The following is a 12351-nucleotide window of genomic DNA, read 5'->3' as shown; positions in this document are numbered from 1 at the left end:
GAGGAGGAGGAAGGGGGGAGGGAAAGGAGGACGGAGGTCTGGGGATGTAGCTTAGTAGATGTAGCAAGTGTAGAGCACCTGTCTAACATGACAAAGCCAGGGGTTCTATCCCCAGGACCACATAAACCAGGCATGGTGGCAGAAGCCTGTCATACCAGCACTGAGGAGGTAGGCATGAGGATGAGTTGAAGGACAGCCTTAGCTATACAGCTAGCATGAAGCTAGCCTGGGCTATATGAGACATTCTCATTCATTCTGTCTCTATCTATCTCTCTCTCTCTCTCTCTCTCTCTCTCTCTCTCTCTCTCGTTTCTCTCTCTTTCTCTATCTCTCTCTTGTTTCTCTCTCTCTCTCTCTCTCTCTCTCTCTCACACACACACACACACACACAGAGAGAGAGAGAGAGAGAGAGAGAGAGAGAGAGAGAGAGAGAGAGAGGCAAGAGAGGGTAAATTATCGAGTAAGATTCCACTGTGAATATCTGGGGTTCAGTCTTCTGAGGTGAGGGAGCTAAGGTGTTTAGCTCACCTATGGCAGTGCACAAAGGGAGTTCCTCCATGATGACCATGGATTAGACTGAGGGGATATCAGGCTTTTTGTTCACTTGAGTGCATGTGTGTGTCTGTGTGTGTGTATGTGCTCACACGCGTATCTGTTTAAGACAGCTTTTCATATAGCTGGTTGCCCTCAAGCTCCTCGAATAACTAAGGATGACCTTGAATACTGATCCTCCTGTATTCTAGTGCTGGGATGACAGGCACGTGCCACCGTGCTCTAAAGAGCACGTTCCCAAACGCTTAAAAGAATTGAGGATGTGATGTGAGTTTACATAAGGTCAGCACAGAAAGAGAGGCACCACAGTCTCATTCAGAGACTGAAAAGTTGATGTAGAGGATGCAGTGGCTGCTTAGAGGCAGGAAGAGGCAGGAGAGGAAGTGTAGAGTCCGCCTCATTTTACAGATTGGTGTGGCGCTTTGGGCCCTGTTTGTGGTGCTGAGCCTGGGGGCCCTGTACGCTGTGTCAGCACTTTGTGCTGTCCCGTAGGCTCCCGCCCTGGATAAACCTCTAATGTCCTTTAAAAAGAAATTTTTTTTCTCTCTGTTTTAAAAAAGACATTTTATTTTTAGTTCTGTGTATGTGTGTGAGTCTCTGTGGGTTTGTGCATGAGACTGTAGGTGTCCTCAGAGGCAAGAGGAGGGAGTTAGATCCCTTGGAGATGGAAGTACGGAGGGTTGTGAGCCACTGACATGGGTGCTAGGGACTGAGCTCTGGCTCTTTGAGCAGTACATGCTCACACACATATGCACACGCACATGCACACGTGTACGTATGCCATAGAGTTAGTGTGAAAATCAGAAGACAATATATAGGAGTTAGTTCTCTCCTTCCACCACGAGCTCCAGAGATAGGACTCAGTTTGTCAGGCTTGGGAATAATCACCTTTGCCTACTGAGACAACTCATTGGTCCATCTGTCTGTCTGTCTATCTATCATCAGGGTCCCACTATGTAGACCAGGCTGGCCTCAAACTCAGAGAGATCCACCTGCTTCTGCTTTCCAAGTGCTGGGATTAAAGGCTTATATCACCATCCCCAGAACTCCTGTCTTTTAAAATGAAAACCACAAAACAAAACAAAACAAAACAACAACAAAAAAATACCACCCCAGTTTCTTTCCTTCTATTCATAGTCTCTTGAGGATGAAGGAAATAGGAAAGAATTCTGGACTGTTTCTGTGCTGTGGCCAGGCTTCTCAGCCTGGCATTGTTGGTCTAGCCTGGGTCATTCTCTGAGAGGAACAGCCCATGCCCTGCACACAGCTGAACATCTCTGGACTCTGAAAACCAGATGCCAGTGTCATCTGCTCACCCAAAATAGGTATGACTGTCAGCAGGGTCTGCAGACCATCAACAGGGTCTGCAGACAATCAATCAGCAAAGTCTGCAACAATCAGCAGGGTCTGCAGACACTGTCCCTGTCCTGGGAGGAGCTTGGGCCTGTCAATCATCTCTGGCTCTGGGAGTTGCTTCACAGCTGTCCTCTCTGAAGCCAGCCTTGCAGTCTCGTTTAGAAACTGCCAGCTTGTTAAGAAAAGGAAGGACGGAGGCCATATTCTCTCCATACTCCTGTTCTCTCACACAGAAAAAAAATCAATTTGAGTATGTTAGAGATCTCTGATGGGCCAGTCTCCAAGCTGCAGTGTAGAGGCCCCAAGAAGATGCAAGCCTCCTTATCCTGGAAACATGTGGAGACTCCTGCTTCAAAGATAGGTAGATCAACCAGGCCTTTCCCTTTTTGTTTTGTCTTGTTTTGGGTGGAGTTTCATAGCCTGGCCTTGAGCTAGAGAGCTTCAGTCTCAAGCTCCTGAGTGTTAGGATTACAGGTGTGTGACATTATTACCCCAGGCTCTCTTCTTCCTCCTTTCCTTCCCTCCCTCTCCCTTCTGCCTTTCTATCTTTCTTTTCAACAGTGTCTCTTGTAGCCCAGGTTTACCCCAAACTCATTGTATACTGAAGATGACATTGAACTCTTACATCCTCTTGCCCCAACCTCCATGTCCTGGGGTGACAGTGAGATGTGCACCTTGTCCAGCCAACTTTACTGGCTGTATTCTGATACTTAAGGAGCTGGAGCCCTGCTGGCCCTGGAGGGATGGACTTGTCCTAGAGAAGCCAATTCCTAGACATGAGGAAGAAGTTAGCTATTGTTCTGATGTAGAACAGCTCACACTGACAGCTCTGTCAGGGTCCTCCTTCTGGTCATTACACCACGGGGCAGACAGTCCACTTTACCTGCTCCTTCTCAGGAAAACCTCAAGCAAGGCTCTTCTGTACCCCAAATGGCCCAGGTGCTTTCCTGTGTGGTTCTGCATAGCAGCCTATATGCTTTTTCTTCATGAGCGTGAGTTATGTGTGGTTATGTTATGTACTTAGGCTGGAATCTGGAGCCTCATAATGTATTAAATAATACTCTAACATTGCATCTCCGGCAACAATAAAAACAAGCATTCCAAAACAGTGGGGAAAGGAAAGAAATGGAGGAATCCAGGGGTGCTCCTGGGCTGCTGGGTAGCCCCTGTCCAGTGTTTAGGAGCCTGAATCAGGGCTGAGGAAGTTCATACCTGAAACACAGTCATTATTGCTGCTGGAAAAGTGTCGAAGTTGGTGGGAGGAGTCCCCTCGTCAAAATTAAACCTGCAGATAGCAAGGACATTTTATGTTAGCCCTCTTTCTCTGAAGTTTTTGTTCAGCTTCTGGTTTCCATGGTAACATCTAGAGTCTCTCTGTTTCCCAGGAAGATACTGTATCTGGTACCCAGAAGCCTTATAGACCATTTATGTCCTGAAGGCAGTCACAAGATGATGGTCAGCTCCAAGGGGTCAGGGTGTGTGTGTTTGTGTGTGCATGCCTGTGTGTGTAGCTGTGCATATGGGTGTGTGTGTGTGTGTGTGTGTGTGTGTGTAGGAGTTCTGGGTGAGAAGTCCAAGAAGGCAGGCAGTACTTACTGGCCACCAAACAGCTGCATCCCCAAGAGGGCAAAGACAACGATGAAGAGGAAGAGGAGGAACAGCAGACTTATGATGGACTTCATGGAGTTGAGGAGGGAGACAACCAGGTTTCTGAGAGATGCCCAGTACCTGCCGACAGAAGCCAAAGTGGAGGTTGGATTAGGGATACATGGGCAGGGCAAGGTGCCCTCCCTCCTCATCCCCTGGTCAGAGGGATAAGAAACCTCAAAGACTTACTTTGTGACTTTGAAAATACGCAATAACCTGAGAGCTCGTAACACGCTGATTCCAAAGGATGTGCCAGGCTTTATGACAGCCCAGATGACTTCAAAGATGCTCCCGATGATGACCTGCAGCAGAGGTCAGTCTCAAGGTCATGGCTGGCCTCAGACTCCAACCCTTTCCCAGGGCCTGAGCCAGGTCCATCCTTCAGGGGCACATGGTGGTGTTTATCTGGAAGGCCTCCACAGGCTCAGGCTTAGGCTGCTTATTGGAAGTCTATGGAGCTATTAAGGTGTGGGGTCTGGCTGGAGGATCTCCGTCACTAGGGGTCAATATCCCCTCTTCCTTAAGTTGTTTCTGGCAGGTTTTGTTTCTGTGTTTGTTTCTGAGACAGGGTTTCTCTGTGTAGCCCTGGCTGTCCTGGAACTCACTGTGTAGATCAGCTTGGTCTCCACCTCAGCGATCCACCTGCCTCTGCCTCCAATTCCTGGGACTAAAGGGACTAAAGGTGTGCACTGCTACCACTTGGGGATCTACCACTCTTGGGCACCTGTCACCACCTGGGGTCATCAGTCACCACCTGGGCATCTGCTAACACGTGGGGGCACCTGTTACCACCTGTGCATCTGTCACCATCTGGGCATCTGTCACTACTTGAGGACATCTTTTGCCACCTGTGAATCTGTCACCATCTGGGGGCATCTGTCACCAGCTGGGCATCTGTCACCACCTGGGGGCATCTGTTACCACCTGGGCATCTATCAGGCATTTTGTCACAGTGACTAACAGATGATGGGCCCCAACTCATACCTCACATATGCCTGCTGTCTCAGCACTTCACACACAGACACACAGACACACACACAGACAGACAGACAGACACACACACAGACACACACACACAGAGACAGAACTCAGAACTCTGGGCCAGACTGCAGCTGCAGAGGGCCCGCCCACCTGGGACACACCTAACCTTCCCCGTCTGAGCCCCACTGTTGATGTCTGTGACTCTGCCTCCTTGGCCACTTCATAGAAATGGGATTAGGTATTGTGGGCCTTTGATGTCTGGTTTTCCTCAAGGTTCTTTCTCTCTATTATTTTAATTTTTATTTATTTTAAAATTATTTATTCTTTGTTGTTATTATGAATTTGTGTGTGTGTGTGTGTGTGTGTGTGTGTGTGTGTGTGTGTGTAGGGCAGAGGACAACCTGTAGGAGTTGGTTCTCTTCTTGCACCATGTGGCTCCTGGGAGTTGAACTCAGGTAAGCTTGGCAGCAAGCACTGTTACTGACTGAGCCATCTTGCTGGCCCAAGATTTTTTTAAAAACCAAAAAACCAGAGTGCCATGCAGCCCAAGCCCTGACTGGCCTTGAACTCTTGGTCCTTCTGTTTCTACTTCACAAGTGCCGGGATTAAAGGCGCCTGCTACTATGTCTAGCCTAGGGTTTTTAGAAAATAATTCATTCATTTTTATTTTACGTGCCTGCATGTATGTCTGTGTGAGATGGTTGTGAGCCAACATGTGGAATTGAACTTGAGTCCTACCGAAGAGCAGTCAGTGCTCTAACTGCTGAGCCATCTCTTCAGCCCCCATTTTCATTTTTATTTTTTTGAGACAGGGTTTCTCTGTGTAGCCCTGGCTGTCCTCAAACTCAGAGATCCACCCGAGCCTCCCCAGTGCTGGGATTAAAGGCGTGTGGTATGCCACCATTGCTTGGCTGCCTTGAGATTTTAAAATAGAAACTAGTTCCATTCTTTACTCACTGCAGAACCACTGGTTCCCTACCTTTACTTTCTTTCCTAAGACAGCTCACGCTGTCCCTTCTTGGTGACAGCAGCTGTGTGTCCTCCGTGCCCATTTTCTTCTTTCTCCACTCACCACTCATCAAGAGGTGACCTTATCATCATCATCACCATCACCACCATCATCACCATCACCATTATCACTGTTGCCGCTGCTGCTGCCACCACCACCACTACCGTTTTTATTATTGAAAGGCAGCCCAAGCTTCCCTTGATTCACAATTCTGCCTCAGACTCAGGTGCTAGGACTGCAACAGAAGCCATATCCGGTTCCCTCCCCTTTACTACAAAGTCCCCAGATATCAACCATCTCTGATGAGACGCAGAGCAAGGGGCCTGGAAAAGGCAGTACTCACCCCACAGTCGAAGCAATTGAAGGAAGAGTGGAAGTAAGGCCGCGTCCCGAGCCCGTACATTTTTATAAACATTTCGGACATAAAGAGTCCTAAGAAAATGAATTCTGCATAGTCTGCAAGGGAAAGGAAGGCGCGTTGTTTAAGCTGTGGGGACTCCCCCCCCCCCCCCCGTGCCTCTGCATTTTCTCTGGTGTCTCCCTGGCAGGCAGGGAAGAAGAGACGACACTCCATATATCACTGGCAATGGCTATTCATGGATTCTTTCCCATGGCCTCACTTTCTCTTCTGCGACAGAATAGGACCCACTGTCCCCAATCTCCAAACAACCACCCAAATTTCGGGCAGAAAAGAGTGAGAGAAAATCCAGTGGTATTCATCGAATAGTTCTCACCCTGGTTTGATGAGGAAAGTTGGGTGTAGGATAACGCTACAGGCCAAGTTCTTGTGTTGACTGATGGATCCCTGTGTGGCTTATTACATTTAGTGAGGGAGTAACTGGATTTCGGGTACAGCCAAACATAAGTGGAATGCCTGCCTGGAACTAGACAGTGAGAGGCAGCAGCAGAAACCAGCCTAGAATCCCCCAGTGAGGTCCTGGGGGTGTGGCTTAGTGGTAGAGTCTCTACCTAGAATTCCCTAATGGAGAGTTCAGGGGTCAAACACCAGCCTGGCAGTATAAATCCCGGGGTTCTATTCCATCACTGCAACAAACAAAACAAAGCAGCAAGCAAAAGGAAGGACAGAGGATTCAAAGTAATTTCTTCATGATTATGGCTCCAGAGCTAGTTCTGTTTGATAACTGCCATGGTTTGAAAACCTTCGTTCCTCTCTGGAAATCTGTGATAATTTGCTTATTGAAACACAGGGTCTCACTACCTAGTCTTGTCATTCCTACTCTGTAGACTAGGCCAGCTTCAAACTCACAGGGATCTGCCTCCCCTGCCTCCCTAGTGCTGTGATTAAAGGTGTGTGTCACCACACCTGGCCTCTAAAACCCACGCTGAGAGGTATTCCCCAGGGAGCAATTTCACCGTGTATAAAGTGTATAAAGCTGCTAGAACTGTGTAAGATGGCCGAAGGGCATCTTAGAGCCCGTGAACAGCACCAGATATGCCTATTGTTGTGGATGTTCATCTTCTGGTTTTCATTCATCCAGAGGATACAGCATGGAGGGCAGAGAACAACTTCCCAGTAGACAACCAAGCCTCCCTGAGGGCCATATGTGAACTTCCCAGGTTCCAGGAATTCAAGAAAGAAAATGTCTGTAGTTTTTAATTTACTCAGCCTCAGGTATTGTGTTACAGTAGTGTGGGTTAGCTAAGATGACTGTCAAGAGCCCTAGCTAGATCATGCTTTAGGGAGGTGGTTTGAATTGATTGCCAAATATCTCTCAGTGTCATTTCTTGTCAAAACTGCCCTTGATTTGTAAGATTCTCAGAAGCTCCTTATTTTGGGGAGAAACCCTTTGTATCAAAGACAGAGCAGCTAAGGAAGCAGATTTGCCTATAACATCTGCACCTCTGAGACACAGTAAGGAGGCTCTATGAGGACAGAAGTCTCTGAGATGCTTGCCCCCAGTTACCACGGAAATGTGGGCGTTAGTAACACATGACACTCTGGTGAACCCTCAGGACGGTCAGCCACACCTTCTACCAGGTCCACACAGAGACTCCGAGACCTGCGTACTCATTTCATTGATCCCAAGGGCCCCCTCATTCTGGTCTGTATTTCTCTGGACTGAGTTCCATCTCCCGGTCATGCCGCTTCAACCTTTGTTACTTATAGATTGCTTTAGGACTGAAGACCTCTGATCAGTGGATGACAGTCTGGATCTAGGGATAGGACATGCATTGAGACGTCACAGACTCCACCACCAGACACAGCTTAGATTTAGAAATACAACTGCCTAAATTGTCCCTGGGTTCAAGTCCTGGATTCATCCTTTATGATCTCTGTGACCTGGGAGAAGTTCCTTCACCTCTCTGTCTTTTTTCATGACTGGAGAATGGGGTTAACTGAAGGATGTCTACACACCAGAGCCTCCAGGCAGGAAGCCCTAATCCCCTGTTTCCATAACCAGGACAGACTGCAAGATGATTAGTGAAGGAAAATAGGCAAGTAAAAATAGTGTGAAAGGAGGGTCATATCGAGAAATAATGAGCCCTTGTTTGCACAGCTCCAGAGGGGCCAGACACAATTAGGTAGCGTGGAAGCAGGTCAGGCTCAGATAAAGAACAGTCCCCTTGGGGTGTCCTGTGGGGTCAGACAACAGGTCTGGGGACCACAAAGTTTCAAGGAATCAGTCCTCTGGAATACAATTTGGGCCTTTCTAGGTCAGAGGCATAATTGTCCCTTATAGCTGTCCTAGGTCAGAGGCATGGCTGTCCCTTATAGCTGTCCTAGGCAGCGAATAGGTCAGAACGACTTTGGGAGGCATAAAAGATTTAGTAGTTCTCAAGGGGGCTCCAGGGGAGAGCCAGGTGGTCCACACCCTTGTCAGGCCCACATCTTTTTCTCTTGATTCATTAGAGTTTTTCCAGGCCTGGGGGCTTCCACATTCTAGTGCCCATGCTCAGTATAGGCAAATCCTGAAAATCTAGGTAGCGTCCAGAGGACAAACCCCTGAGGGTCCTGGCTTGGTTGAGAAAGCTAGATAGACTCACGTGTGTTAGAGGAGTCTTCTAAAAATGAGCCCCAGGTAGACAGGGAGCAAAAGGAACAGGAAGAGAGGAGGGAGAGAAGTAGACGTTTGAACAAAGAAGGGAATATGGGTCAGGGGCCTAGAATCTCCTAGTGTGGGTTTTGAGTGTGGCTCTGTGGTTAGAGCCCACAGCTTACTATGTGTAAATCCCAGAGTTCTAGCTCTAGTACTGGAAGGAGGGGAGGGGCAGAGGCCATCACTGTCTGCAGGACACATGCAGTTCTAAGGTGGGGACTTGAAAGTGCGTATCACAAACACACTGCTGTCTCTGTGTGGCTCTCTTGTGGTCTGTCTCCTGTCTCCTCAATCTACACTTCATCAGTGTTCCCGCATCTCACTTAAAAACAGCAGCCTGACCTCCAGCTTTGGACTTTCAGGACTGAGAGAAAAATGGGCTGGGCAAGGCTGGCTGTGTTCTGTGTCCCTTTCAAAGGTTTGTGTCATAGGAGGCTGGACTATAGAGTGTGAATGCTGTCCTTGCTGCCTATCTTACTCTGAGTCCGAGTCTGTCTGTCTGACTGTCTGTCTGTCTGTCTCAGTGTCTATATCTTGCTGTCTGTCTTTGCATTTATATCTGTCTCAGCCTGTCTCTAACTTTCTGTGCTTCTTTTTCTTTTACTACTGTATGTGCATGCATGTGTGCACACGTATGTGTGCATGTGTGTGTGTGTGTGTGTGTGTGTGTGTATGTGTGTATGTGTGTGCATGCCCATGCCACAGTGCTCCTGTGGAGTCAGAGGGCTTTTGGGAATCCATTTTTCTCTATCATGTGGGTTCTGGAAATCAACTCAGGTTGACACGTGTGCCTTTACACACTGAGCCATCTAGCCAGTTCCTATTCCTTTTTCCTTTTTGATGTCTGTGTGTCTGTCTCAGCTCCCTTGCTGTAGGTGTGACCACAGGCTCCGCAACACATTCCTTCCAATCCCATGTCACTCACCTGGAGGTTCTTCCCGAGCTAAGCTAAAAAAGGTGGCATCATGCCCTTGTCCCTAACAAACTGTGAGCTACAGAACCCTCTGTCTTTGTTCTCCTAGCTGCTTCGGGCCTCCTGCTAATATAGTCTAAGGCATGCACCGCCCCTGTTTCAGCTGCAGATATGGCCACAGGCAAGGGCAGGTTCAGGGAGAGTCACAGAAGCAGCAGAGGGCAAATGCCTGAAAGCCACACTCACAAAGGAAGTCGGAGAGCCACTCGGGCTGGTTGTAGTGGACAATGGCGACGCACAGCGTGTTGAGGGCTACCAGACTGAGCACGGTCCAGTAGAAGGCCTGAGTTTTGACCATGCGGCGGATGTAGAAACGCATTCTTCTCTCCTTTTTGTGAAAAAAAGTTGAGTTCTCCAGCTTGGCACTTTTGATGCTGGCTCTGGCGAAGGGAGACCCTGTCAGGAAAAGGATGGAGAGGGTGAGACCCAGGATGGTCCTCGGTGAAGAAGCCACATGAGATGGAACAGGGTGCTCTGCTGCAAATTCCCAGTATAGAAGTTACCCCCCCCCAGGCTGAGGGGTGACAGGATCCTGGCTTTCCCAAGTGTGCAATGTGGTCTCCCCACTTGCAGCTGTTATGTGGCTGTTTGGAGCTTGCTGCCTTTTGATGTTCAGATTAGGGGCACTCAGTTGGGGGTCACTGGGGAACTGTTCATAGGGAATTGCTCTTACTAGGCACTGAGCTGGGGACAAGATTGAGGCAGAATTCCCACCCATGTGAAAGCTGCCACTCAAGGAAAACACAAGTTAAACAGATACGTGGGGCCAGCTTGTCCCCAAAAGCACAAAGACCAAGTTCAACCCTAAAACACACATCAAACATGGACCGAGTGGAGAACACTTGTAAACCCAGTGATTGTGACAGGAGACTCACTGGCCAGCCAGTCTAGCCTAGTCAGTGAGCTCCAGGCTGATGAGAGATCAGATCTCTAGGGAGGTGGCCGGGTTCCTGAGGAGGCTACCGCAGGCTGTCCTCCAGCCTCCAAGTGCATGTGTAAGCCACACAGACATTACATGTGAATGACACAGCAGGAGTCGGTATCTTCCTCTGGCTTTATGTACAGGCAGGGTGCACACAGCTGCATACTTGTGAATGTACACACACCAGATACACTAGACATTTATTTTATCTAAATGGGATATGATAATTATTTTTAAATATTTATTTTCGCATGGGGTGTGAGTATGTTTGTGTGTGAGTGCCATGTGTGTATACATGCTCATGAGGTCAGAAGAAGACGAGGGTTACTGGTGGCCAGGACTACCTCATGTGAGAGTGGGAACTGAATTCAGGCTCATTCCATGCTTTAAAACATCAAGCATCTCTCCAGGCCCCAAATGTAATAACTGACTGGAGACCTCGAACTACAGAGGCCTCACTTTTCTCTCACGCTCTATATTCTGCATCTTATTTATCCCTTTATTTCTTTACCTTTTTGAAATTGTCAAGATCGGAGCTCAAGGCCTTACACACAGTAGGCATACACGTACTACTGAGCCATGCCCCCCGCCTTTTAAAAATGATTATATTAAAAAAATTATTACAAATTTAAAAAATGTAACTTAATTCCATTTTGTACAAGTAGATACAGATTGAAGATAATTGTGGATTACATAATTGGATTTTTTATTATTTACTATTTTTATGAACATTTGTGTATGCGTGTGTGTGTGTGTGTGTGTCTGTGTGTCTGTGTGTCTGTGTGTATGCCCACACAGGCCAGCAGAGGATGTTAGATACCCTAGAGCTAGGCTGTTGTCAACTTTGCTATGTTGGTGCTGGGAATGGAGCCAGTCTTACAAGGGCAGTGAACATTCTTGCTACTGTGCTGTCTGCAGCCTCTGCAGGTGGTCTGAAGCACGTCTACACTGTAGCATTGCTCGTGCCAGTTACCATGTGTATTACCTTACTGTTATGGCTTGCATCTTAAATGCTTCCAGCCTCTTAGCATAAATAGGAGCTGACAGACACTATGAGGTGGGCCTAGAGGGATGTGCTGGTTGGGTTTCAGTCAATTTGACAAATTTAGATGTATCTGGGAAGAGGAAATCTTAGTTGAGAAAATGTCTGCACAAGATTGACCCGTAGACAAGTCTGTGGGGACATTTTCTTAGAGATTGGTAAGGAAGAGAGGGCCCAGCCATCGATAAGATGTGGGTGTGCCATCGATAAGCAGGTAGGTGGTCCTGGGGCACATAAGAAAGCAGGCTGAACAAGCCAGAGGAAGCAAGCCAGTAAGCAGCCTTCTCCATGACACATGCATTGGCTTCTGCCTTGAGTTCCCGTCCTGACTTCTCCTGACCTTTCTCTGCTCCATGCTGCTATGACAGAAGCAGCTGCTTCCACCACACAAAGGAGACAGAAATGAGTGACAGCTAACAGAAAACCTCCCAGCTATGAGCCGGAACCACCTTCCCTCCTTACAAGTTGATGACCTCAGGTGTGTGTGTGTGTGTGTGTGTGTGTGTGTGTGTGTGTGTGTGTATATGTGTGTGTATGTGTGTGCACTCGCGCAGGTGTGCATGTATGTGTGCATATGCACTCATGCATGTGTACATACCTACATGATTTTGAGTTATGTCTGTGTACACATGTGCATGTGGAAGCCAGAGGTCTTCAGGTGCCATCCACATTTATTTTTTGAGACAGGGTTTGGAACTTGCCTTCTAGGTTAGATTGTCTAGCCAGAGAGCCTCAGGGACGCACCTGTCGTCATCTCCTCCAGGCTGTGAAGATTAGCATGCACCATTACACCCAACTCTCTGTACACGG

At 48.0% G+C, this 12351-nt stretch overlaps 1 protein-coding gene across 6 annotated transcripts in view; it reads right to left on the bottom strand.

Moving 5' to 3' along the window:
- Positions 1-12351, bottom strand: part of Cacna1a (calcium voltage-gated channel subunit alpha1 A) — a 299938-nt gene that overhangs the window by 90829 nt on the left and 196758 nt on the right. For all 6 annotated transcript variants that reach the window (XM_076915519.1, XM_076915517.1, XM_076915518.1 and 3 more), the window contains 5 exons: positions 9764-9973; positions 5889-6001; positions 3745-3857; positions 3505-3636; positions 3121-3193 (listed from right to left, as the gene is read on the bottom strand). In XM_076915519.1, the coding sequence (XP_076771634.1) occupies positions 3121-3193; positions 3505-3636; positions 3745-3857; positions 5889-6001; positions 9764-9973 (641 nt within the window). The remainder of the gene's footprint in view (positions 1-3120; positions 3194-3504; positions 3637-3744; positions 3858-5888; positions 6002-9763; positions 9974-12351) is intronic.

This window comes from Arvicanthis niloticus, chromosome 18, assembly GCF_011762505.2.
Source record: "Arvicanthis niloticus isolate mArvNil1 chromosome 18, mArvNil1.pat.X, whole genome shotgun sequence".
NCBI lineage: Eukaryota > Metazoa > Chordata > Mammalia > Rodentia > Muridae > Arvicanthis > Arvicanthis niloticus.
The sequence above is the reverse complement of the archived record's forward strand: the minus strand, read 5'-3'. Positions and strand labels throughout refer to the sequence as shown.